At 44.9% G+C, this 25,744-nt stretch overlaps 1 protein-coding gene and 1 long non-coding RNA gene across 2 annotated transcripts in view; both read right to left on the bottom strand.

Moving 5' to 3' along the window:
• LOC121133673 overlaps positions 1–4,565 on the bottom strand; it is an 8,590-nt gene extending 4,025 nt beyond the window's left edge. The window contains exon 1 of the long non-coding RNA XR_005870629.1: positions 2,943–4,565. This is a non-coding gene — a long non-coding RNA (uncharacterized LOC121133673). The remainder of the gene's footprint in view (positions 1–2,942) is intronic.
• A 15,699-nt stretch (positions 4,566–20,264) lies between these two features.
• Utp23 (UTP23 small subunit processome component) lies at positions 20,265–25,430 on the bottom strand. Its single transcript, XM_040730324.1, has 3 exons — positions 25,188–25,430; positions 21,964–22,138; positions 20,265–20,791 (listed from the first exon to the last, which is right to left on the bottom strand). The coding sequence occupies exons 1-3, from the start codon at positions 25,373–25,375 to the stop codon at positions 20,411–20,413; spliced, it is 744 nt and encodes a 247-aa protein (XP_040586258.1). The 5' UTR covers positions 25,376–25,430; the 3' UTR covers positions 20,265–20,410.
• Between the last annotated feature and the right edge of the window lie 314 nt (positions 25,431–25,744).

Here is a 25,744-nt window from a genome sequence, read left to right as displayed (position 1 = left end):
GGAAATCTTGATCGTTCTCACTCCACCCCAACCCCAAAGAAAGAAGAACTCCCTGCATCTGTGGCCTCCTCATAACACTGACTCGTTGTATGCCATACCACGTTATATGTTGGATCCTCTCTCTCTCTCTCTCTCTCTCTCTCTCTCTCTCTCTCTCTCTGCTCTCTCTCGTGTGTCTCTGTGCTCTCTCTCCCCCATTTTTCTTTTTGTTTTGCTTTTGTTTTTGTTTTTTCGAGTCAGGGTTTCTCTGTATTGTTTTGAAGGCTGTACTGGAACTCGCTCTGTAGATCAGGCTGGCTTCAAACTCACAGAGATCCACCTCTGCCTCCCCAGTGCTTGAATTAAAGGCATGTACCACCAACGCCCGGCTCTCTCATTTCTCAAGATGGGGTTTCTTTGTGTAGTCCTACCTGTCCTAGAACTCCTGCTGTAGACCAGGGTGGCATCGAACACAGAGATCTGCTTGCCTCCACCTCCCGAGTGCTGACATGATAGGTGTTTGCCACCACACCTAGCCAAGGATCATGTCTCTTAAAACTGTAAAAGTCTTCTCCCTAGAATCCTCAGAGTCTGACATTAAAGATATTCCCCAGTGTGTGCCATGATTTTTGTTGTAATAAATGCATTATAAATTGAAAATATCCTAAGCGGGAAATGCGTTCACTATACCTAACCCACAGACATCTGCAGCTTAGTAACGCAGTACAGCATAGGCTGTGAGCCATTCAGCCTCCTGTCTAGGGCCTAGGAAGGAACTGCAAGCACAGCTGCTACCCAGCAACCCAGAGTGTGGCATGCTGTATATGGGCTAGCCTGAGGGAACACTCAAAATTCAAAGTATGGCTTCCGCTGGATGCTTATTGCTCTTCTACCCTTATGAAGTTTTAAAAAAGAGATGAGTCAAGCCATCATAAATGAGGGTCCGACTACATTTGGAAATAAAGTCATTGTTGTGTGTAACTGTTGAGAAAAGGGCATATTGGACCAACTTGTGCTCTTGTTCTGAGATGAAGAGTGTCCTCATAAGAAGAGGAAGGCACACTGGGAGGAAGGGAAGATGGCGCACACCTTTAACCCCAGCATTTACTCAGAAGGCAGAGACAGGAGAACCTCTGTGAGTTCGAGGCCAGCCTCCTCTATAGAGTGAGTTCCAGGGCAACCAGGGATACACAGAGGAACCCTGTAGTGAAAAAGCGAAAACAAACAATACCCTGGCTCTAGATAGCAAGATGTCTTGCTCAGCCACTTCCTTCAAAGCCCTCTTCTTAGAGAGGCCCACATCGGACACTGTTGAACATTCCGTGCCTCTCACTCTCTCACCGACGCGTTCCCTGAGCTGTCTTATTTCTGATCCTACACATCATCTCTTTCCTCGTTGTTAGTTTTTCAATTATATTCATTTCTCATCTTCCATCTCTTTGTCCCACAAAAGATTTGTATCTTTGTCTCTTGGTGTCCCCTGTACAGTAGTTGCTCAATAAACTTGTGTTGACTGACTGAAGACCCAAGAACATCAGCCATAGGCTGGGGTCAGCATGTGCTGGCCTTCTCAGAGTTAATGTAGAACCTGCTTGCAGAAGCTGCAGAAAGGTATTTGCATCTCTTTTGTGTTCATGGTGAGTGACATCACATGGTAATTTGGAAGAAGTCGTCCTGAGAGTATTTACATCACAGTAATGGGCAAACCCTACACATCAGGGTTTGTTTTTGGGAAAGCTAATTATGACACATTTGTTATCACCATTACTTTCGATGCTGATTGATCTTGATGGTTAACTGGACAAGATCTAAAATCACCCACGAAACCAGTCTCAGGGCCTACCTACGTTTGAGGGCTGTTTGTAAGTAGGTTGTTTAAGATGGCAAGGCCCACCTCAGGTTGTGGTGACCCCTAAACCGTAAAATCGTTTTTTGTTAGTACTTCTTCATAACTGTAATTTTGCTAGTGTTATGAATCGTAATATAAGATCTGTGGTTTCCGATGGTCTTAGGCAGCCCCTGTGAAGGGTCGTTTAACCCCCAAAGGGGGTTGATATCCACATGTTGAGAACCACTGCTCTAGAGAACCCTGACTGATACACCTACCATTGTGAAAATATTACCAAACTAAATTTTAGCTGTGAAGTCAAATATATGTCAAACTGTAGTTCATTTACCTTACTATTCTATTTAAATAATTTTGCTCTAAGAAGATAAAAGTCCTACTGAAAACAAGTCCTCACCCGAATTGATGTCATGGTGTTTTTTGTTTTTTGGGTTTTTTTTTGTTTTTTTGTTTTTTGTTTTTTTTGGTTTTACGAGACAGCGTTTCTCTGTATTGTTTTGGAGGCTGTCAGTCCAGCCCGGCCTCGAACTCACAGAGATCCGCCTGCCTCTGCCTCCCGAGTGCTGGGATTAAAGGCGTGTGCCATCAAGGCCCAGCCATGGTGTTTCTTATGATTGTTCCCAGGAAGGTAAGAGACGAAATGTTGTCACCGCTGAACAATGCATTATGATAAAACAGGTACACCATCAATGTGACTCCCCCTGGTGAGATTACAGCTCAGTCATTGACATGATAGCTTAGTAGAATGAGATCGTGAGAAGGACCAGGCACTCTGGTAGGAGATGATTAGAGAGGAAAGGCCTGTCTGTCCCTACCCTTGTCACTGTGTCCTGTCTGCCCCTACCCTCATCACTGTGTCTGTCTGCCCCTGCCCTCACCGTGCCCGCAGGCTAGTTACAGAGAGTACTTCCGGCTAGGAAAGAGAGAACGCTCCAAGACGAGAGGCAGACAAATCACCAAGATTATCCGTTACTTAAGTATTTGTGGGTTTTCTTGATTACCAAAGTAATACAGGAAAAAATGCAAGCTACACAGGACACCTTGACTCTAATGCTTACGTTAGATTCCTGGCTCCCATCTTGTGCCCCTTTGAAGAGGGGCAAGGATGGTGTCATACCTCCGGGTGATGATGAGGTGGGAAGGGTCAGCTAAAGTGTAAGAAGCAGATCCTTTTTCCTATCTCAAACAGCGAAGAGGCAGCAGATGGATCTTCATGTCCTTGGTTCCTCGTTCCGATAACAACCAAGGAAGGGTGAGCTCTAATTAACCAGGAGATGGCCGCAAGCCCCAGCGGACAGAAGACTCAGGATGAGGACAGCCGTATGTTCCCGGTGTCTTGGGACTCTACCATTTTTCACCCTTCACAGGGTAGTTCTAGTCTGGCATCGGCTTGGAGGGAAAAGAAAAGGTGCCAATTCCAAGGAAGACGGAGCAGACACCGGCCAGCAGGTGGCACCAAATACAAGAGTACTTGGGGGATTCTAAAACTGTTCTTCACTTTGCTGTAACTTGACCTCATTGTATCATTTTATGCTGATCCAAAACCCCACCTTTTCTAGAAAGTTCGAACATAATGAATGCCTTTGTATAATTTTCTCATGACTAAATACTTTCCTCCCTTGGGCAATGCCTCTCTTCTTCACCTTTGTGTGTGTGGGGGGGGGGATGCTCATGTATGTGTCCGTGCAAACAGAGGACAGAGGTCAGCAGATGTCTTCCTCAGTCACAGTCCACTTTGTCTTTCGAGGCAGGGCCCCTCGCTGGACCTGGAGCTTCTTGATTAGGCTAGGCAAGAGACCACCAAGCTCCCGGGATCTTCCTGTCCCTACACTGTCCCAGCACTGGGGCTACAGTTAAGCAATGCGGCACCCAGCTCTTCCTCGGGACGTGCAGACTAAGCGCAGGCACTCGGGGTTGCACGGCAAACACCTGACCAACTGGGCCATCTTCGCAGCTCACTGCCTCTCTTTCTTGTGAGAATGTGTCCACACCCACACTGTGTTCCTAGCCTCGTAGGTGTAGCCCCCCTAAGACCTGGCCAGCGTTTACCGTTGCTAAAGTTTTACCTTTTAGGACTTGAAAATGCCAGGCTATTCTTCCGGCTTGTTCAGCAACCCTTCCTGAGACCGAAACTAACAAAATGATATATGGTAGGAAGATGGGGTGTGGAACAAAACAAAACAAAAAAACAAACAAACAAACAAAAAAAAACAACCAAGGTGCATGAAGTCACACAAAGGCTGGATCCAGCTGCTGACACAGCTCATATGTAATGTTTAAAAAAGCTCGAACCTTCTCCAAGACTCCCTTGCCTTCCTCAGAATGCTATCCAAACAAAGAGATGGTACTATGCCCATCTCAGATTGACCTCTTCCATCCCACAGTGATGGCTTCTCACTTCCGGACACGATCCTTCGTCCCTCACCATTGCAACTGTGTCCTCGTTAGACTAAACACCTCCACTGCCCACCTTCATCTCCTACCCATACTCCTCAGAGTTGAAAATGTAGTTTAATCCAAACTGTATTCATGTAAGTCCAATGTACTTTCCACAATGGTTTCCTGTTGTTTCCAATGTGGAATTTGTCTCAACGGGGCCAATTTCTTCCTACCCCTTAACTTCAGCAGTCTATTCCAGACCTTTTTCCTCTGTCCAGGGGATTCTTTGTTCTTACAACCACAGGACCACAGCCTCCTTCAGGAAAATCATTGGTTCTCCTGAAACTGGTACGCCTACATGCTAATTAATGAGAGTGAAGTCTGTTAATCTTTTACAAGAACAGAACAAGGATTCATGCGGAATTTTCTCATCACTTCCCTGGTTCCAGGATACGTCATTTTGCATTATGGAAGCAACTTCTTTTAGCCCTTCTGTGTCCAATAGACTGCGACTTGAGACTTCTCTGAGCCAGTATCAGATAATGCTGAGAGAGAGGCGTTTTCCTAAATAGATCTATCCTTCCAAATTGTGCAGTTGCAGGCATCAGAACGCAAAGGTAATGAATTCTTTGAAGCTACGCTTAATTGCAAGCTGTGCGTAAACCTTTGGTGGTGGGAGTAACCGCGTGTGTTATTTTCTTAAAGTTGCATCCGTCAACTTAAACCGCCATCACTCTTCCCTCCAGAATTTTATCATATTTGTGTAACTTGAGGCGGAAGGAGGGTTAAGGGGGAAGGAAGCAGCCAAGAATTTTGTAAGGTTTTATATGTATATATGCATAATTCATATGTCACTAAATTCGCTTGATTTAGGTATGCCTTCTATGAATTTGGCTGCATGTCTGATTTTGTAGCCATCACTACGATCGAGAGAAAGAACATTTCCATCGCCTGATGTTGCTCCTTTGCGCTCCCGGCCCGCAGCAACCTCTGACCTACCCCGGTCTTCACTGTCTTGTTCTTTTCGGAATGTTACACAGATGAAAGCCTACCCTCTGTAGCATTGCTCCTGGCCTTTTCCCTGTAGCATAAATCTTTTGAGATCCGTGTCGCTGCATGTACCAACTGTACGAGAAACTGCGGCGGGCCAGCCAGCCTATCCAAGCGGAAGTCGCCCTGCCCCAGGTTCCCAGGCCAGCCCTCAAGAGCATGCGCGGCAGGCACTTCCTCCCTGAGCCAAGCCTGCCTCTAAGCCCAGAGATGCTGACACAGAGACGCCTGCCCAGAGACACCAATGAGGAAAGGACACACAGCAGAGTCAGCGCCTGAGCCAATGGGACCTTGGGAGGGGGTATAAAGTCAAGTCTAACTTCCTCAACGAACGAGTCTGCAGCCTGCTCTGCTACTCACGGACTCCCGGTGTCTTGAGTCGTTGGTGCTGAATCTTCTCCCCCCCTCCCTCAAGGGGTGTCCCAGCAGGGTCACCCGTAGCAATCAATAACTCATTTCTTTCTGTTGCTGAATCATATTTCATTGCCTGGTCACTCATTTGCCTAAGTATAGACCCAAGGTTGTACCTGGGTTTTAGTGGCAATGCATAAAGTCCAAGGCTCTTGTATGAAGACATTTCTGAATCTCTCTTGGGTCAGCACTGAGGAATGGGACTCCTGGTCTTAACGACAAATGAATGTTTAACTTTTTAAGCAATTCTAAATGATTTGGAGCGTCATTTCACATTTCTGCCATAAACGTATTAGAGGCCTCATCTACCCATAGCCTTACTACAACAGGTTCTTTTAATGTGGTTGTTGTAATAGGTATAGAGTAATTCTTTGCTGTGACTGTCAGTTTGATTAGTTCTGCCTCTGTAATTAGATTCTTTTTGTTTGGTTGGTTTGTCTTTGTTTTTCGAGGACAGGGTTCCTTTGGAGCCTGCCCTGGAACTCACACTGTAGCCCAGGCTGGCCTTGAACTCACAGAGATCTGCCTGCCTCTGCCTCCTGAGTGCTGGGATTAAAGGCGTGCGCCGCCACACACTTAGCTACATCCAACTTTTATTTAGCTTACTTTGTTCCTCAGAGAGATTCATTTATGCTTTTTTGTGCACATGGGGCTGAGTTAATTTATCATCAGAAAAGTTTTCGCCATATTTTGCTGTGCTTAAGTGTGCCTAAAATAAACCACTCAGGGTCAGGCTTTCAAAGTTTGGACCAACACCAGCCTCTAAGCCGTATTGAACTGAACTGGCTGCTTGCCTTCCTCAGATCTTTGCTCTGCAGGTCTCTGAGGGTCACAGAGACACCCCCCTCACATATACCCCTTCCCCCAAAATCAGTAAACATACTAATAAAAATGCTTATTGAGGTCAATGAATCAGACAGAAAGAATATTGGTACCATAACTAGGTGCTTAGAAGAGTCCCAATGTTAAACACATTTGAACCATCTTTTCATCATATTGATAATTACCATCTCTTTCTTTTATAGAAATGTGAAGAACCAGTGTTTTTTACATATATTATTTTAAAGCAACAAATATGTATTAAATTCAGAGTCTGGAGAAGAATGTACAAATCATTGTGCATCATTCTAAGTAATAGTGACCTCGATTTACTTGAATACAAGGTGGGCTGGGATAAAAGCACACTATCATTTTTCCTTTCAAGAAACTGTGTCACCTGGCCATGGTGGTGTATTCATGGTTCTGGCAGGCCTTACCCTTCTCTCCCATCTCCTCTGCCTTGCTAAAAACTGTTAGATTGCATCCCTAAAGCTAGCCACCGAGGTCTCTTCCCTTACTGGCCACTTCCTCCTCCTGAGGCTGACTAGCAAGGTCCAGCGATCAAAGTATTGAAGTCCAGCAATCAAAAGCCCCCTTGGACTCACCTAATTAACACGCCCAGTTAAAATTAAACACCTCATCCTAACACAAGGGTTTCCCGTTTTTGTTGGGGAAGTCCTGTATATATGTCAATAAAGCACTGATGGCCAATAGGGAAACAAGATAGGTGGGACTAGGAATCCAGGAGGACTCTGGGTAGGAGAAACACAGGGAGTCAAGATGTAACTGCCATAGGGATAAGAAGCCCAGAAAGTTCTCCGGTAAGAGAAATACTTAGATTAGCAATTATGGTATAAATACTTAAGTCAGAGCTAGCCAGTAAGAAACAAGCAAGGCCAACAGCTTCATAATTAATATAGCCTCCTGTGTGTTTATTTGGGACTGATGCGACTCTGGAACCAGGCTGGCAGGAAGGCTTTCCCTTTACACCGTTTACCTTTATAAACCGCCATTTTCCTTTGTCCCTTGGGATGAATACCCCTGCCCCTCTCCCAGGTTCCCCTCCCTTTCTCCTTTGTTCTCTATCCCACCTTTGTCTCTTATTCCCTGCCCTCTGTCCCTCCGGGGCAAATCTCCTTTGTGCAGAGATCTTGGCCTTGGGGTTTCTTAGACTTTGCCTCTCACTCAGCGTGGCCTTTTTTCAAAGACAGGTAGTATCAGCTTGGTTAGCTCACAAGGGAGCTCTAGTCTATAAACACCTGGCCTCCTGGCCTCACCCAGCATTTTATAAAGAAACCGTTGAAGAGAATACAAGAACTCACACATTGTGCTTCTAATAGGATCCCTTTGACTCCTGCAGGTAGTCCTCAATGCTACACCTCTTCTCTTGTTCTGGCAGCAGTCACCACACGACCTTCAGGGAGAAGCCAGATTGCGCAAATTCCACAATTCAAAACTCAGCCAGGTGAGGTTCAGCGAACACAGCAGCCATCCTAAGGGATGTTGTTCAAGCCATGGGACGGATTGTCATTTAGGAGCAATTGTCTTTGTGGCTATTATTCGGAACTGAAACAAATTCTAAGTAATGCAGCTACAAAGGCATAAAATGCCGAGCATAAACTCTGTGGGAAAACACCATCAAAACGAAAGAAAATACAAGATGAGGTAATTTAATTAGAAAAGTCTTCTTAAGGATCCTATAACAACCGGGTATCTCCAAGAGGAAAACAATCAAAACTTATCCTTAACTTGTTTACTACCCAAATGTTAATTTAGTATAGATCATAGATATAAGCATAAAACCCAGAAATGTTCAGGTTCTATTTCCTAATCCAATTATGCCGAGTGTCTACAATGTGTTGCTTTAATAAAAATAATTCTTGTAGGTGACTAAATATTTATGTACCAGACACTGAAATGACATGTTTACATGAGTTATTTCACCCTCAGCATAGCTCGATAACATAGGTGTGGGGGGGGATAGCTGTGTGTTTGCTTAGCTGACTGCTGTGGGAATGGTCTCTTAGCGTTCCTCAGAAGGTTTGCCTCTCCTTATGCCTGATGGTGTTGGTTTGTCTGAGACAGGCCTTGTACTCTGGATCTGGGGCTGACATTTGGCCTAAACCCAGACTGTTAGAAAATTACGGTGATTTTCCAGATCCCATTGCCTCTTTTTGACTTTGCTTTACTATAGACTGGCGTAGCCACGTGGCTGTTAAACTTCAGATATAGCCAAGAGTCACCCGGCAATCACATTCAAACCACATCTCTCCTCAGTGCTGGAGAGACGGCTCAGCAGCTGAGTGCGTTTGCTGCCTTTGAGAGGATCGGAGTTTGAGTCCCAGTACCCTGCTCACAGTCACCTGTGATGTCAGCTCCAGGAGTCTACGCCTTTATTGACTTCTGAAGACATCTATACACACATTCACATACACATACACACACTCACACACATATACTCATACACTTTCACACACTCACACACACATACACACTCACATACACACACTCACACACCCACATACACACACACTCTCACACACAGTCTCATACACACACTCACATACACACACATACTCTCATACACACACTCCCTCTCTCTCTTTCTCACACACACATACACACTCACTCACACAATGCACACTCACATACACACACTCACACACATACACTCATACACTTACACACACTCACATACACATACTCACACACACATACACACACTCACACACTCACATACACACTCTCTCATACACACATACACACTCACACACTCTCATACACACACACACTCACACACTCACATACTCACATACACACACTCTCACACACACATACACACACACTCACATACACACATACTCACATACACACTCACACACACATACACATACTCATACACACAGTCTCATACACACACTCACATACACACACATACTCTCATACACACACTCCCTCTCTCTCTTTCTCACACACGCACATACACACTCACTCACATGCACACACTCACATACACACTTACACTCACACACTCACATACACACTCATACACTCACACACTCACATACACACACTCTCATACACACACAATCCCATACACACACACTCACATACACATACACACACACACACACACTCACATAAATAGAGGTTCTTGGACACCTGTCCAGAGACTAAAACAAGTTGTGAAGTAAGGCTCACAATTTTGTGTTTCTAACAGGTTCCCAGATAGAGCCGGTACTGACCATGAAAGACCTTGCTAAAGATACAATTTCGTAGAGGTCCTCCCTCAGGCTTATGATTCAGAGCCTCAAAGTAAGACTCAGGAAGCTAAGTTTTCACATAATCTACAAATGACTTTTAGGCTTGCCAAAGTGTGTTCACTCTGCTTTTGATACTACATAAGAATCAGTCGGGAGCTTATAGAGTAGTCCATAGCCAAGATGTCTTCCTAAAGATTCCCATTATAAAGTTTGAGGAGGTTTTTATGAGAGACGACTTTGCAGCCAAGAGCCGAGGGATGCTTCTGTGACTGGTTATGCTCTCGGGAAGGAAGGCAGGGCCTTAGAAATAGTAGGTCCAGGAATGCATGCTGGGAGGGGGGATCACAAAAGAGTATTTTTTGGATCATTTAAAATGCCGACTCAAATAAGGTTTTTGTTGTGGTTGTTGTTGTTGTTGTTGTTTTTCGAGACAGGGTTTCTCTGTGGGTTTGGAGGCTGTCCTGATACTATCTTATAGACCAGGCTGGTCTCAAAGTCACAGAGATCCGCCTGCCTCTGCCTCCCGAATGCTGGGATTAAAGGCGTGCGCCACCAACGCCTGGCTCAAATAAGTTTTAATGACTATATAGTGTTTTGTTGGAAAACCCTGAGCCACTCGGTCAGGGGTTTAGAGAACACAAAGTCACATTCTGATCTAGTGCCAGCCGAGGGTCTTCACACAAAAAACAAGGTTTTGTTTACAGACGCACAAACAGTGCTTGGCCTTGCGACCTATTACCTTGCAGAAACAAAGACCAGGCAATTACAAAAACCAACCCTTGACAGCCCTTAACATTTGGAGGTCCAATTTTGCTTTATAGTTCTCTTAAGCACAAAAACTTAAAATTTTTGTTAGCCAGCAACATAAAGTTAGCCACCGCAGTATGATTTCTGACTTTCTTTTTCCTTGTCTAGATTCAGTTATTTCCTTATCATCCCTTTTTTTCTTTTTTTAATTTATTATTAGTTTTTTACATCTTATCCTCCCTTTTTTTCTACTGCACATCCTCCCTAAAAAAATCCTCAGAGGGTCCTGAACATAACAGAGACAAAAGTGACAGTACTTTCTGGTTGAAGGGACATCAGTCCACGCCAGCCTGTAGCAATGACAGGTCTTGCCCTTCTCTGCCTGGCTACAAACCATCAGATTACATTCCTAAAGCTACCTGCCAAGGTCTATTCCCTTATTTGACCCCTTCCTCCTCCTCAGGCTGATTACCCAAGTCCAGCAATCAGAAGCCCCCTTTGGCTTACCTAATTAACATGCCCAATTAAAATTAAACACCTCGTCCTAACACAGGTTTCTCTCTTTACCTTTATAAACTGCCATTTGCCTATGTGGCATGTCTATCTCTTCTCTACCCAGAGTCAGTCCCTTGTCCCTCTGGGACAAATAACCCTGTCTCCTTGCCCTTGTCCCCCTCCCCTTCCCCCTGGTCCCCTGTCTCCTGTACCACTGCATCCTAACCCACTCTAACACAGACCTCCCCTTCTCCTCTTAAAAGTGACACCTGCAAGGTCATTTGCTGCCGCTTTCTGCCAATTAGCAAAGGGTCTCTGCGAAAGCAGGAGTTTGGGTGTGGTCTGTGCCTTATCCGGGTGTGGACAGGATCCCCCACCGTGCAGGAGTCGCCTTCGCTGGTTGGACTGAGAAATGTGGGCTGCTGTCATCTCAAGAGGACCCAACAGGTGTGTGACAGAGCAAAGGATAACAATGTACATCAAGAAAGATAGCAATCAGATGCTGGCCAGATGCCGGCTCATCATCAATCATTTTTGGCTGATAGAAGTAAGGAGGGAAGACACGGCCTTCTGTCCTCTTAAAGGTAGACAAAAGTAGAGATGATGTCTCTAAATAGTTTCAGAATTGCTCGGGCAGAGCAGAGTGCAACGGCTCCCACAAAAATAATCCATGTTTTATGTGCTGTGGTGCTGTATAAAAGTTTTCCCTGGGGTTGGAGAGATGGCTCAGTGGTTAGGAGCAGTTCTGAGTTCAATTCCCAGCAACCAATGGTGGCTCACAGCCATCTGTAATGAGATCTGGTGCCTTCTTCTGGCCTGCAGGCATACATGCGGGTAGAGCACTGTATACATAAATAAATCTTTTTTAAAAAATGTTTTCTCTGACATTGTAATAGTCACCTTTAGTGAGGATACTTAAGCCCGAAGGTCAATAACTCAATATCTTCAGGAAGTCCCTGAAATTGGTCAGATTAACTAGGCCCCTCCCTGCCAGAGTAAGTCATAAAGAGGATAGAGACTCACTCCCAGACAAGCCAGCCTGGAAAGACAGATGCTCAGATAACTCAAGTTGCAAAGATAATTCTCAAACTAGCAAAACTGCGAAGAAGGCTCTGAGACAAGCCAAACTGTCCAGAAGAAACAGAAACCAGCTGAGCTGCCTGGAAGAGGTTTACACCACCTGAGGCACCGAGACAGGACACTCTTCACCCTGTTGAGCTATTTGCAGCCTGAGCAGTGTGCTCCAGGGTCCCAGCTTTTGTGACCTGTCACTCATGTTGGGGTTGGGTTGGTGATGAAGGTCATTTCTGCTCCTATCAATAACCCCTCAGCCATATTCCTGTAAGTAACTACAGTTGGCTCACCAAGTTGGACTTTGGTGGTATCCGTACTTTGGTCTGTTGTGAACTTCCTATCTGAAGTGAATATATGTGTTTGCTGCATCTCCCTGGGAAAAATGTTACAGAGCTTATGGAGTACACACACACACACACACACACTTTCACACTCACACATATACACACCCACACATGCACACTCTCACACACACGTTAACATCACTCAGACATTCATAAGGTAGTGAGGAAAGGTAACTTAGAATTACACACAGTAATATTTCAGTTAAGATATACGATATTTTTCTAGCCCACATATTTCTAAGAATGACTTCCTTCACACCAACATGCACATTTTTACAGCTTCCTTTATGTTGTTTGAGAATTCATACATGTATATAAAATGTTTTAAGCAAATCTCTCCCCCATTCCCTCCCTCCAATTCCTTCCCTATCTTTCCCACATAAGCTCTACTTTTAGACCCAGTGAGTCCATTTAGTATAATTTTTTAAACTTCTGGTTGTGTCCAAATGTCAATGAGTCTTGGGGGTGGTGTGTGATTGGAATGGGCAAGCCATGTGAAGATGCCTTTGATTTTTACCGCACATGGAAGACCAACACTGTGATCTAGATAGTCATGAGTTAATAAAACCGGAGACCCAGTAATACTGATGGTGGTAGATTTCATCTAAATCAGTTTCACTCATCCAACATACAGCAAATCCATCAGATATGTGCCACAAACGCTGTCAGCCATTACTATCAGACAGTGGTGATACAATTTGGTATAAAAGACAATGTTTCAAGTGTGTTGGAAGGTGACGGAACTTGTAGATACAGCCTAGTAAGAGCGTACCCTTGGGTGCATATCCTGGAGAAAGATACTGGGATCCCACCCACTTCCTCTCCTTTCACTTACTGGTTGCCATGAGGGGAGCATCCCCCTGTCAAATAGCCCCACCATGACATATTGGGCTTCCACGGGCCTAAGCTGTTGCCGAACAGACATGGGCAGACACCTCTGAAACTATGAGCCAAAATAAGTATTTCCTCTTTTATAAGTGGTTCATCTCCTGTTTTCTTGTCCCAGAAGAGAAAAGCTAACTAACACAAGCATCAGGAAGAAGAAGAAAAAAGAAGGAGAAGGAGAAGGAGAAGGAGATATGTCTTTGAACTTCAAAAACCACCCTGGTTTGAAGTGTCTAAAAGTATTCACGCACAGAGTGAAAATGCAATCAAACCCAGAGCTGCTCCCTGCTTGCCCAGCCATCCAGCTACCACTGTTCTCAGGGGGCTCAGATGGCGCAGGACATGGACACAGGTACCTAAATCTCAGTGATGTTCGCAAACATTCCCTTCATGGCCAGCTCTCTCCGGGTGTGGGAAAAGTGTGACCGGCTAGTGTGGTCAAGGTTGCTCCAGCCGCTCTGTTGCTCGCCATTGAAAAGTTCACATTTGCTAATTCAATTCTGGAGACAGAACACGCCCATCACAGCGGCGTTATCACTTTTCAGGCCACGTTGGTCAAAACATGGTTGTGAAGTGGTTGTGTAAAATGCGAAGTGTCTGGAAGATTTATCTGTTTAGCCATTCCTACCTGTGGGTTACCTGTAACGTTCCGGCAACTGAATCAAACAGATGGCAGCCTTCTGACTGCACGGAGCACCAGACAGTGAACTCACGTGAGATTAGTTCCCAGGAAGAAAAGAAATGACATATTAACACACAAATAGCTAACTGGTTTTTTTTCCTCCTTGAAAGAAACCAGAAACAATAGCATATATTCTCTTTCCGTCCTTAGCATCCAAAATACACAGCATATTTTGCTCAGTCCTCTTGGCTTCATGAATACATCTGTATACTATGCTTTTCATGGGTACATTTTTTCAAACCGCTTTACCGATATATAATTCATTTAGTAGATGATTGACTCACTAGGTATACAACATCAAATGATGTTAATATATTCATGACAACACATCAGTCAGTACAATCAACTCTTTTCATTGCCCCCAAAAGGAACTCTGCCTTTGTCCCTGTTACCTGCCCCATTTCTTTTACCCTAGCAATCCGCTATTTTTTTACTATAGATTTGCTTATTCTGCATATTTCATAGAAACGTAGTCATACAATACTTGATCCTTTGGTTTCTTCCAGTTAGAAAGCTTTCAGGGCTCAAAAATCCCACAGTATATATTTTTATTTATTTTTTTGTTTTTTCGGGGGAGGTTGACACAAGGTTTCTTTGTGTTGCTTTGGAGCCTGTCCTGGTACTCCCTTTGTAGATCAGGCTGGCCTTGAATTCACAGAGGTCTGCTTGCCTCTGCCTCCCGAGTGCTGGGATTAAAGGCATGTGCCACCACTGTCTAGCTATTTTTATTTCTTCTTTACTGCCATGCAGTACTCGATTTTACCTTGTTCTGTTTGTCAATTGGTAGACATTCGTGATGTTTCTGTTTTATTACTAATAATAATGTCACAGTAAATTTTTGCATGTAAGTTTTATTTGGACATCTGTTTTTTTTAAAGATTTATTTATTTATTACATATACATGCCAGAAAAGGGTACCAGATTGAATTATAGATGGTTGTGAGCCACCATGTGGTTGCTGGGAATTGAACTCAGGACCTCTGGTAGAGCAGTCAGTGCTCCTAACCTCTGAGCCATCTCTCCAGCCCCCTGGACATCTGTTTAATTTCTCTGAAACATATACCCGGGAGTATACGTGAATCTGCCAGATAATGTTGCAAATGCATGTTTAACAGTTTGAAAACCTGACGGGCTCTTCTCCAAGCGAGCTGAGGTAACACCTGTCACAGCTTACTTTCCGTTTCTCTGGTGGCTAAAAATGTGGAGCATTAGCCGGGCGGTGGTGGCGCACGCCTTTAATCCCAGCACTCGGGAGGCAGAGGCAGACAGATCTCTGAGTTTGAGGCCAGCCTCCAAAACAATACAGAGAAACCTTCTCGAAAAACCAAAAAAAAAAGGGGGGGGACATGTAGCATTTTTTTTTCGGGTGCTGAAAAATGCCCTCAGTCCACTATACCTCACCAGACGTTACATCGGCTTTTAAGAAGCGTTTCCCGGGGCTGGAGAGATGGCTCAGTGGTTATGAGCACTGACTGTTCTTCCAGAGGACCGACAGCCTCCAAACAATACAGAGAAACCCTGTCTCGTAAAACCAAAAAAAGAAAAAAAATGGGGAGCGTCTTTGCCTCTGCTCATCAGCCATTTGCGAATTTCTTTGCAATGGCGTCTGTTTATATTCTGTGCCCAGTTTTAGTTGCTGGGTGGTCCTTTTAATACTAGTCATTGTTCTATTTTCCACACATGTTCTTTACAACATATGTGTTCTCTCTCATTCTACTGTTTCTCTTTTCACCTGGCAGCTAAGAGGGATTCTGAAGGGAAGACACTGTCCAGACAGTGTTTCACAGCTTGTGAAGACAAGTGTCAGATGTGACGTTCGCCTGGCCTGTCCTTAGCTGTCTTGGTATTGGTTTGTTTGGTCAACTGTCCCCTAGCCTGTCTCCTTTGTCATTTAGGGAGAACTGATTGCTTTAACTAAGCTCCAAAGAACAAGAAGCAGGATTGGCCGATTAAAACCTCTGCATTAGGCCAAGAGGGAAAACAAAACACAAAAAAAGAAAAAAAAACCGCAACACTTATGAGACAGAGAGAATAAAGAAATAATAGTTAGATTTAAAGTTCATGACAGATAGTTGAGAAAAATAATGTAAAGGGGGGAAGGTTTGCTTATTCCTCAGTTTTGCTGGTTGTTTTTCTCATTGAATTCTGTTCTTTTGTGTTAAGCACTCTCTATTTTACTGGGTTGAATATGGTGGATTCTTCCTTCTCCTTTGCCCGTCTATTCTTCTGGTGAAGTCAGCACATCCATCTGCCTTACTCAAGCACGCAACCTTGATCTCTGGGATCTCTGATACTCTGCCAATAACGCCTAGCTTTTGACTTACTCTTTCTTTGTTTTATTTTTGAGATAGAGTTTCTCTGCAGCTTTGGAGGCTGTCCTGGAACTCTTTCTATAGACCAGGATGGCCTCAAACTCACGGAGATCCTCCTGCCTCTGCCTCTCGAGTGCTGGGATTAAAGATTGCCACCGCCTGGCTTAATTTACTCTCCTAATGAGAGGAGAGATCCCAATCTCTTCCATTTCGTTTCTCCTAGCCTGGTGACCCTTAATCTGTACATGAGGGATAATATGACTGACAACACACACTCTCTCTCTAAGGGTGTCTAACGCTTATAAATTCTGGAACTCAGGGGAAACAGTAGGGAGTTCACAAACCTACTGCACTTACTGGACTCAAGACTTCCTAGGGGAGGCCTTACCCTCTCAGTGAGATGATGGCATAAATTTAGTAGGAGAGGAGGGAGCGGGAACTGGGATTGGAAATGTAAACAAATAAATTAATTTTGTAAAAGTATATAAAATAAAGTAATTAATCAAGAATTATTTAAGAAGTAGAGCAATGTCTAGACTTACCTGATGTAAGACATCCAGGTCACAGGCATTTTTCTCCACGTGACAGAATTAGCAGTTGTAGAAGAACAGGTAAGATCTTTACATAGAGAAGTGCAAGTGTCATGTGAATAGACTTGGCATAGACTCTTCAATATTTTGCTTCAAATTTTTCAGGGGCTGTTGGTGTAGTTAGTCGTTTTGTTCCTTCCTAGCAGACAATTCTCAGGTTCCTATAATGAAGCAGTATTTTGGGTGGCAGTATTTTTGAAAGATTAAGTTAACATTTCATGCTGGGTACTCTGAAACCAAACAGATGTGCTACAATTAGCCAGGATTTTTTTTTAAAGACCAATTTAAATTGTTCTTAAGCAGTTTTACAAAACTGATAAATGGATATTGGTCACTTTCACTTTCCATCTGCCTTCCCACAAATCTCTCCTTGTGACCCCTGGTTAGGCCTGTCCATGTGACTGTCTATTTGAAGATAGTCACTCATAGACGGGTGTCGGTGGCGCACGCCTTTAATCCCAGCTCTCAGGAGGCAGAGGCAGGCGGATCTCTGTGAGTTTGAGGCCAGCCTGGTCTACAGAGCGAGTTCCAGGACAGCCTTCAAAACAATACAGAGAAACCCTGTCTCGAAAAAACAAACAAACAAAACAAAAAGACAGTCACTCGAGCATGGCGGGGTGGGAGTGAGGCCCTCAAAGTGGGCACATGGTCAGAAGTAAATGGTAGGGCCCCTCCCACCGCCATGATTCTTAGGAAGGCCCATCTTAGGTGGCAAGCTTTGAGTTAATGGTTGTAAGTGATTCTACCCAGTCTAGAGATGGCATCTTCTGTCTCTTAGAACACTCCCGGAGCCCTCTTCTGTAATGTACCCTGAGTCTCGGAGGGAATGGTAATAATGTCTCCTTTAGAGCTGGACCCACAAATAGTCATGGCTGCCTCTTGGGGAGGCATGAGTCTCTCTGGGTTCCCCATCATTCATTGTTTACAGTTATAAGTACAGATATGGAAAAGGGTGTTCGCTGCTATGTCAGTTCACGGAACCATTAATAATAAGCTTTCCATGTGCCGCCTACTGCACAGGTCTAGGTGGTTAGCAGAGCTTACAGTACCAGGACTGGTCCCTCAACACCCTCCCCCAACTCTGTGGAGGAGGGCTAGGGATCTTTGATAGTTTTGGATGGGTTTAACCAATCCTTCTTTCTCTCCATTTATATCTAAACTAAAAATTCTTAGGATAAGTTAATACAATAAAATGGTTATTTTAAAACATTTTAAAGATCCTAGGCTTTTCAGTCTATTTACATATAAAAGACTATTATTAATCTTGTCAAATCACAACCATCTTGTTTCACATAGTTCCAGACATATATTCCTAATTGAATTGAATAATTTGGATACTGCAGCAGGATACCCAGTCTTACATTACTTCATAATTCTTGCCATTGAGCAGTAGTATTCAGATCAGCTATTAAAAACAAAAATCACCATAACGAGAATTCTTTCCACCAGCCTGGTCCCAGAGCCACGTTGGTCCCAAATGAGCATGCATGAGGCTATGTTAATTATGAAGCTGTTGGCCATTTGCTATGGTTTCTTGCTGGCTAGCTCTGACTTAATTATTAACTCATAACTGCTAATCTGTGTATTTCCACATGGTCTTTTCTTATTGGAGAAAGGGTCTGGACCCCTTACTCCTCTCCAGTCCTACATGGTGACTGACTGTGCCTCTGTTTCCCAGAATCCTCCACCTTTCCTAGTCCTACCCATCTTGCTTCCCTATTGGCCAACAGTGCTTTATTCATCAACCAATAAGACAACATATACACAGGACTTCCCCCATCAATAATGAACACATGGGGCTGAAAAATGGCAGGTTTTCCTCAGGACAATATGTAAACAAGACTTAAGAAATTTGACATGACTTTCGGCTAAGAATCATGTAGTGTGTAATATGGGCAGTAGATACAGATTCTCAGAATATGAAATCCTTACACAGCTCTATGATTTTTAAAAATTTATTTATTATGTATACAGTGTTCTGCCTGCATGTATTCCTGTAGGTCAGAAGAGGGCACCAGGTCTCATTACAGATGGTTGTGAGCTACCATGTGGTTGCTGGGAATCCAACTCAGGACCACTGGAAGAGCAGCCAGTGCTCTTAACCTTTGAGCCATCTCTCCAGCCCTGGCTCTATGATTTATTACAGCAAGAGAATACCACAAATAAAAAGTCTGGGAAATCAACATGACAGCTCTCTGGAGAAAGATAGTACACTGTGACCCAGTAGAAAACCCAGTCACTGGAGCACATCAGTAGAACCCAGCCAAATATTTTGTGGGAAAAATGACTTGGCACTATTGGGTGAGTGTAACCATATGGGAAATCAGGTTGGCTGTGTTACTGGGTATGTAGAAGACAATGATGCTACTGGCTTCACAAACAGCAAACAATGTAACAAATTCAGTCACCCTACATGCCTCTATTCAGCCAGGAACAATGCTGAAAATGAGTTAGACATAAATATTAGACATATAAATATTATATATTAGAAAAATGGAAGGTATATAAGCATGACTTCCAATCTGTTGAGAGCAAATGGTAGCAGATATTGCATAATTTAGTGATAGAAAATCAACCGATGAATGTGGATAGTTTCTCAAAGTGTCCAAGGAACTACTTTTGTCATAACTCCTTTTAAACTTATACTGCCGTATATTAACTGTACACAATAGTGGGGTTAAGTTTATCCCTTTCCTCCCCCTGAGCACTGATTTTTACAAGTGCATTCACCTGTTCTTTTTACAGGTATGGAGGTCAGAAGACAACTTGTGGGAAGTTAGCTCTTTCCTCCCACCATGTGGTCTCAGATTGATTTGGTCATCACACTAGGCAGTGAGCATCTCTACCCAGTGAGCATTCTCACTGGCCTTAGGACCGATCTTTAAAACTATGCACATATGATGCCGGGGAGACGGAGTTAACTGCCTTCCACGCTGGCATGAGGAGTTGCAGATACGAGGACTCACACAAAAAACGAGTTCAGCAGTGCATGCTGGTGATCTCGGCAGCAGAGAGCAGACAAGAGAATCTCTGGGGTTTAATGGCCAGCCTGTATCACTTAACTGGCAAGTTAGTGGTTCAGTGAGAGAACCTGTGTCAAAAAATAAAGGGAGAGTGTGATAGAAGGAGATGCCTCATGGTGGGCTCTGGCCTCTTCGTGTACCAGTGTCTCTGTTTCCGTCTCTGTCTCTCTGCCTCTCTCTGTCTCTCTCTCTCACACACAAACACATACACAGGCACACACACATCAGCTCATATACATATGCAAACACATACTCATGCACACACTACACATAACCATACCACTTGGGAGGTAGGAGAGGAGAAACAGGAGCCAATAATTTTATAATAAAAAGCACTTCTCAAAGCAACTGAAGATGCACGCTGATAAAGAAACCCAACCGCTCTTTAATTTTTGGCAAAAATGTATGTGTCAGAATTAATTTACAAAACTAAGTCTAGTCCTTTGCTGTAAACAGTTTCACAGTTTAGCAGTAGTTTTCACACTGCCTTCCAGAGTACCCACGGCACTCATCACGTTTCCGCTCCCTGCTGCTCGGAAGGCACTTTCGGGGTAGATCTGTTCCGGATCCTTTTCCTCTTCCTCTTCTTTTCTGAGGCGGGTGACTTTGTGTCGGGGGTTTTCTTCTTTTTCTTCAAGCAGCTGAGAGGGTTGGGGCCGCCCACCTTCTTTTTCCTCCTCCTCTTCCGTTCAGGGTTCCTCACGAGGCCCTGGTCCTCCTTCAGCTGCTTGATGCTTTCTTTCTCGTGCACTGAGACCAGCTGACCTGACTCCACAGCCTTCACGAAGGCCACTGTCCTGGGAGAAGGCTTGTCTAGGACTATCGTGTTCTGAATAATGAACAGGAGAGGAATCCCAGGAGTTCTCTTTACTTTCACAGACAAATTCTGATCCTATGCAAAAGAAAATGGAGTTAGTTCCTCAATCAAGCTGAGTACCTGGAATTAAGTTTAGAAGAGCTTAAGTAAGGCTATATGGACAAAGGAGAGACTGTGGGTTTTATTTCTCAGATCAGTATGTTTTATTAATCAAGGCATATCTCATGATAGAGGACAAGAAGCATAAAAACTATGCTGAAGAGAGGCGGGCAACAGCAGTCTAGGGTAGATTCGTCAGTACTCTGGGGCCATGAACTATCAACTAATGCAAAAGTAAACGCATTAGGAAGCTTCTCTTGTTTTTACGCTAAACATTTGCCAGAAACATCACTGTGGGAAGAGGCTGAAGGGGAGCGGTAAGCTGACACAGAAATGATTGAAGGTACAGTTGAGCAAATCTGCACGCAAGTGTTTTTAGTCTCAACCCTGACAGCCTCTCCTTTTGCCTCCCAGCCTTTAAATGCCCTCCACATTCCTTGAGTTGCTAGCCTTTTTAAGGTTCATTTTATTTTTATGTGCATAGATGTTTACCTGCTTGTGTATCTGTGTGCCACATGTACGGCCTTAGAGGCCAACAGAGGGTGTTGGGAACTGAAACCCAGTCAGTGCTCTTAACCACTGAGCCATCTCTCAAACCCCCTTGAAGCTAGTCTTAAAGGATACTCACCATGACTTTTTTGAGGAAGAGTATGAATTTAGGAACATGAAAAACAGTTAAGAATAGCACTCCGGAGGCAGAGGCAGGCAGATCTCTGTGAGTTTGAGGCCAGCCTGGTCTACAGAGTGAGTTCCAGGACAGCCTCCAAAGCAATACAGAGAAACCCTGTCTTGAAAACAAACAAACAAAAAGAGAACACAGAACGCAGAGACTTCGCCCTGCCCCCACCCCCAAGAACCTGTAGCAATCAGCACATTACTGCAACATTTCCTCATCCTCTAGAAGGAAACTTCTGGAAGAAGAAACTCATGTACTTAAGGTTTTCTCCCCATATGTTCAAGTAACTGCTTTTATCATGAAATATGGATGACAGCTAAATGATAGAAACCTTGTCTAACATATCATAGTAAATAAATAAAATTCCAACACTACATTATCCCTTCCACATATTTTTTTTCCTGATTAGAAATAGCTACACACAACGTGTACATAGGAATGGTTAGTCCTGTGGTTTTAAAAGTAACATCACCTGGGTTGCCACAAAATAATGATGAGGGTTCCCCTCATCCACCATGGACAGGAGACAGTCTGATCCACTCACTGCACTCTTGAAATGACGACAGTTTCGAACCTGGCATTTCTGGGCGATCAGTTTGGCTCCATATAATTCCTTCCCCAGTGTTTCTAACTCCTTTAACACACATCTGGTGGGGAGGGAAAAGTCAGGAGAAGGTCACAATCACAACTGATGCATTCCTTCTGTTTACACAAAGCAAGCAGAAACACAACGGAGTTATTAAAATGTAAAAGGCTCACAGAGACTAAAGGAGCAATCACAAGGCCTACATGGGTCTGCACTAAGTCTTGTGCATTTATGTTATAATTGTTAGCTTGGTGTTTTTATTGGACTTCTAAGAGTGGGAATGGAGGTGTCTATGACTCTTTTGCCTGCTCATGGGACCCCTTTCCTCCTCCTGGGTTGCCTCACCCAGCCCTGATACGAGGGCCTGTGCCTAGTCTTAATGTATCTTGTTATGCCAACTTTGGTTCATATCTTTAGAGCTCTGCTCTTTTCTGAAGGGAAACAGGAGGAGTGGGCGTGGGGGAGAGGGGAGGTGTGGGGAGAACTGGGAGGAATAGAGGGAGAGGAAACTGCGGTTGGGATGTATGGGAGAAGAATAAATAAAAAATAAACAGCTGGTAAACAACAAAGGATGAAGAGGAGATGCTCTAACTCTAGATAAGGAAGAGACTGGTCAACAAGAATGAGCACCCTGCTACCTGTAAATGCTGGGCATCAGTGTTTTGCTATATCATTCTAATTTGTGTTGCTTGAAAAATACCCTAAGTAGCTGGTTGATGGTGGCACAGACCTTTAATCCCAGCCCAGAGGCAGTAGATCTGAGCTTGAGGTCAGCCTGGTCTACAGAATGAGTTCCATGAGGCCAGGGCTACACAGAGAAAACCTGTCTCAGGAAAGAAAGAAAAAGTCCCCAAGTTACATCCTTATTCGTTTTTTTGTTTTTCTTTTTAGCTAGGGTCTAAGTACTCCTAGCTGTCCTGGAACTAGCTCTGTAGACCAAGCTAGCCTCAAACTCAGAGATTCACCTGTCTCTGCCTCTCGGGTGCTGGGATTAAGGGTGTTTGCCCTACTGCCTGGCATTTAAAAAAAAAAAAAACTAAAAACAAAACAAAACAAAAAAAAAACAGGCTCTTGCTATGTATATTACCAAGGCTGACTTCAAACTCATAGTAATCCTCCTGACTCCATCTTTGGAGTGTTCACATTAGAAGTATAACCTACCTCGACTGGTTCAGAAGTTAAATTCTTTTTTTCTTTTTTCTTTTGGTTTTCCGAAACAGGGTTTCTCTGTATTGTTTTTGAGGCTGTCCTGGAACTCACTCTGTAGACCAGGCTGGCCTTGAACTCACAGAGATCCGCCTGCCTCTGCCTCCTGAGTGCTGGGATTAAAGGAGTGCGCCACCACTGCCCGGGTCAGAAGTTAAATTCTTTAGGGAGAAATGCTCGACGATATATGCCTATGTAATACTTCTCAACTGTTATCATAACGCTGTACTATTAATATATTGGTAGTTGTATGGTGCACAGGAGTAAACCAATTAAGTTCAGAAGTGACCAATTCAGGGGCATAGGCTTTACAGTCAACTCTCAAGGCTACACGAATCAAAAATTGTATAGAATACATAAAACATTTACAATTTTGTGTGTGTTAGGTCAGGTGGTAGTGGAGCACTCCTTTAATCCAAGTACTAGAGAGGCAGAGGCAGGTGGATCTCTGAGTTCCAGACCAGCCTGGTCTACAGAGTGAGTTCCAGGACAGCTGGGACTACACAGGGCAACCCTGTCTCAAAACAAACAAGCAGACAGACAAAACCCAGCAGCATCACCGTTTGTATGTTTTCAAAACACACTTACCCGCCTCAGGTCTGAACAAACCTCGAGACTCTACGAAACCTTTTACAATGACCCCCTCCCTACCCATCCCGCAGTGTTCTACCTGTAGGGAAAAGGGACCAGCCAGAGGAACACACCTTGAGCAGAGCCAAAGAAACACACTTTGGCCCTGCAACCAGAATCAAAGAAATGTACGCTGGCTCTGATTCCAGGAACGAACTGTGTTTCTTTGGCTCTGCTCAAGGTGTGTTCCTCTGGCTGGTCCCTTTTCCCCACACTACCCAAAGTGTGCTCACTTACACGAGGTGAGGAGACACACATGACGCATGGAAACAGCCATCGAGAGTTGAGTTTACACACTTCACAGCCCATGAAGGCTGGGCCTTTGCCCTGCCCACTAACTGTCCCCAGGGTCTGGAGCCTCACTTGGCATGGGTTGGCATTTATACATGTCCTTGGGCAAAGGTTTCAGTCTCCAGTCTTCTCTTCCTAGGAACTGAAGACGACCCCTCATTGGCAGACGGAAGGCTTGAAAGCCTTCGGGTTAGACCAAACGGTACCAACCAGTGTAGAAAGGCAGGTATCAAGCCGGGCGTTGGTGGTGCACGCCTTTAATCCCAGCACTCGGCAGGCAGAGGCAGGCGGATCTCTGTGAGTTCGAGGCCGGCCTGGTCTACAGAGTGAGTTCCAGGGCAATACAGAGAAACCCTGTCTCGAAAAACCAAAAAGACAAACAAACAAAAAAAGGGGGGCATGTAGCATTTTTTTCGGGTGCTGAAAAATGCCCTCGGTCCACTACACCCCACCGGACGTTACATCGACTTTTAAGAAGCGTTTCCCGGGCTGGAGAGATGGCTCAGCGGTTAAGAGCACTGACTGTTCTTCCAGAGGTCCTGAGTTCAATTCCCAGCAACCACATGGTAACCACCTTGACTGAGATCTGGTGCCCTCTGCTGGCATGCAGGCAGAAGACTGTATATACAATAAATAAATATTAAAAAAAAAGAATTAAAAAAAGAAGCGTTTCCCGGGGCTGGAGAGATGGCTCAGTGATTATGAGCACTGACTGCTCTTCCAGAGGACCTGAGTTCAATTCCCAGCAACCATATGGTGGCTCACAACCATCTGTAGTAGGATCTGAGGCAGAATACATAATAAAATCTTTAAAAAAAAAAAAAGTGATTCCCTCTGCTACTACGAAACCCCCGCTCTGATTTCCGCAGGGACAACGGGGACTATTCGCAGGGCACAGCACCAGCCGCCTCCAGCCGCGGGCGGTGACGCTCATCCGGGGTCCCCGGCCACACCCGCGGCCCCACCCCGCCCCGCCGGCTCACCGCGTGGTGCACAGCTGGGTCTCCCCCATCAGGTAGCGGGGCAGCTGCTCCCGCAGCTGGATGCGGCCCCGCAGCGCCGCCTGGCAGAAGGTGCCATCCAGCAGGATCTGGTAGGGCTCGCGGACCCCGAAGTTGTTGCGGAAGAAGCCGAGGTGCTTCTTGGCGTGCTTCTGCCTGGTGATCTTCATGCCCGCTCAGGACGCCAGCCTCGCTTCCGCACTCCCAGAAGCCCCGCGTGGCCCGGAAGCCCACGCCCCGCCCCCCCCGCTCTGTGTGACGTCACCCGGGAGACGCCCACCCGCGCCTCCGAGCGCCCAGGAGGCCCCGCCCCTCCCCTTAGAGGTCGAGAGTTCGAGCGCGCGGGCGGCGTTGGAGGCGGCGAGCCGGGATGGAGAACGCACTTGCTCTTGAGCAGCTTGTCGCCTGGCCCCCTAGGAAGTCTCTGAAATGCTAGCGACATGCGGGTGACCAATGGTGACACCGCGCCGACCCGGCTGTCGTCTGTAGTCTGCCAGGCGCCGCGTGTCATCCGCGAGTACAGTCTCCACTTGGGAAGT

Source organism: Mesocricetus auratus, unplaced genomic scaffold, assembly GCF_017639785.1.
Source record: "Mesocricetus auratus isolate SY011 unplaced genomic scaffold, BCM_Maur_2.0 Super-Scaffold_100023, whole genome shotgun sequence".
Taxonomy (NCBI): domain Eukaryota; kingdom Metazoa; phylum Chordata; class Mammalia; order Rodentia; family Cricetidae; genus Mesocricetus; species Mesocricetus auratus.
The sequence above is the reverse complement of the archived record's forward strand: the minus strand, read 5'-3'. Positions and strand labels throughout refer to the sequence as shown.

Bases quoted from the DNA above. Each gene is read 5' to 3' on its own strand.
- Utp23 (XM_040730324.1), bottom strand. From the start codon at position 25,375: ATGAAGATCACCAGGCAGAAGCACGCCAAGAAGCACCTCGGCTTCTTC. The intron at 22,139-25,187 runs GTGAGCCGGCGG...CCTCCCCACCAG, and splicing joins ACCCAGCTGTGCACCACGCG to ATGTGTGTTAAAGGAGTTAG. The intron at 20,792-21,963 runs GTGATGTTACTT...TCTTTTGCATAG, and splicing joins ATTATTTTGTGGCAACCCAG to GATCAGAATTTGTCTGTGAA.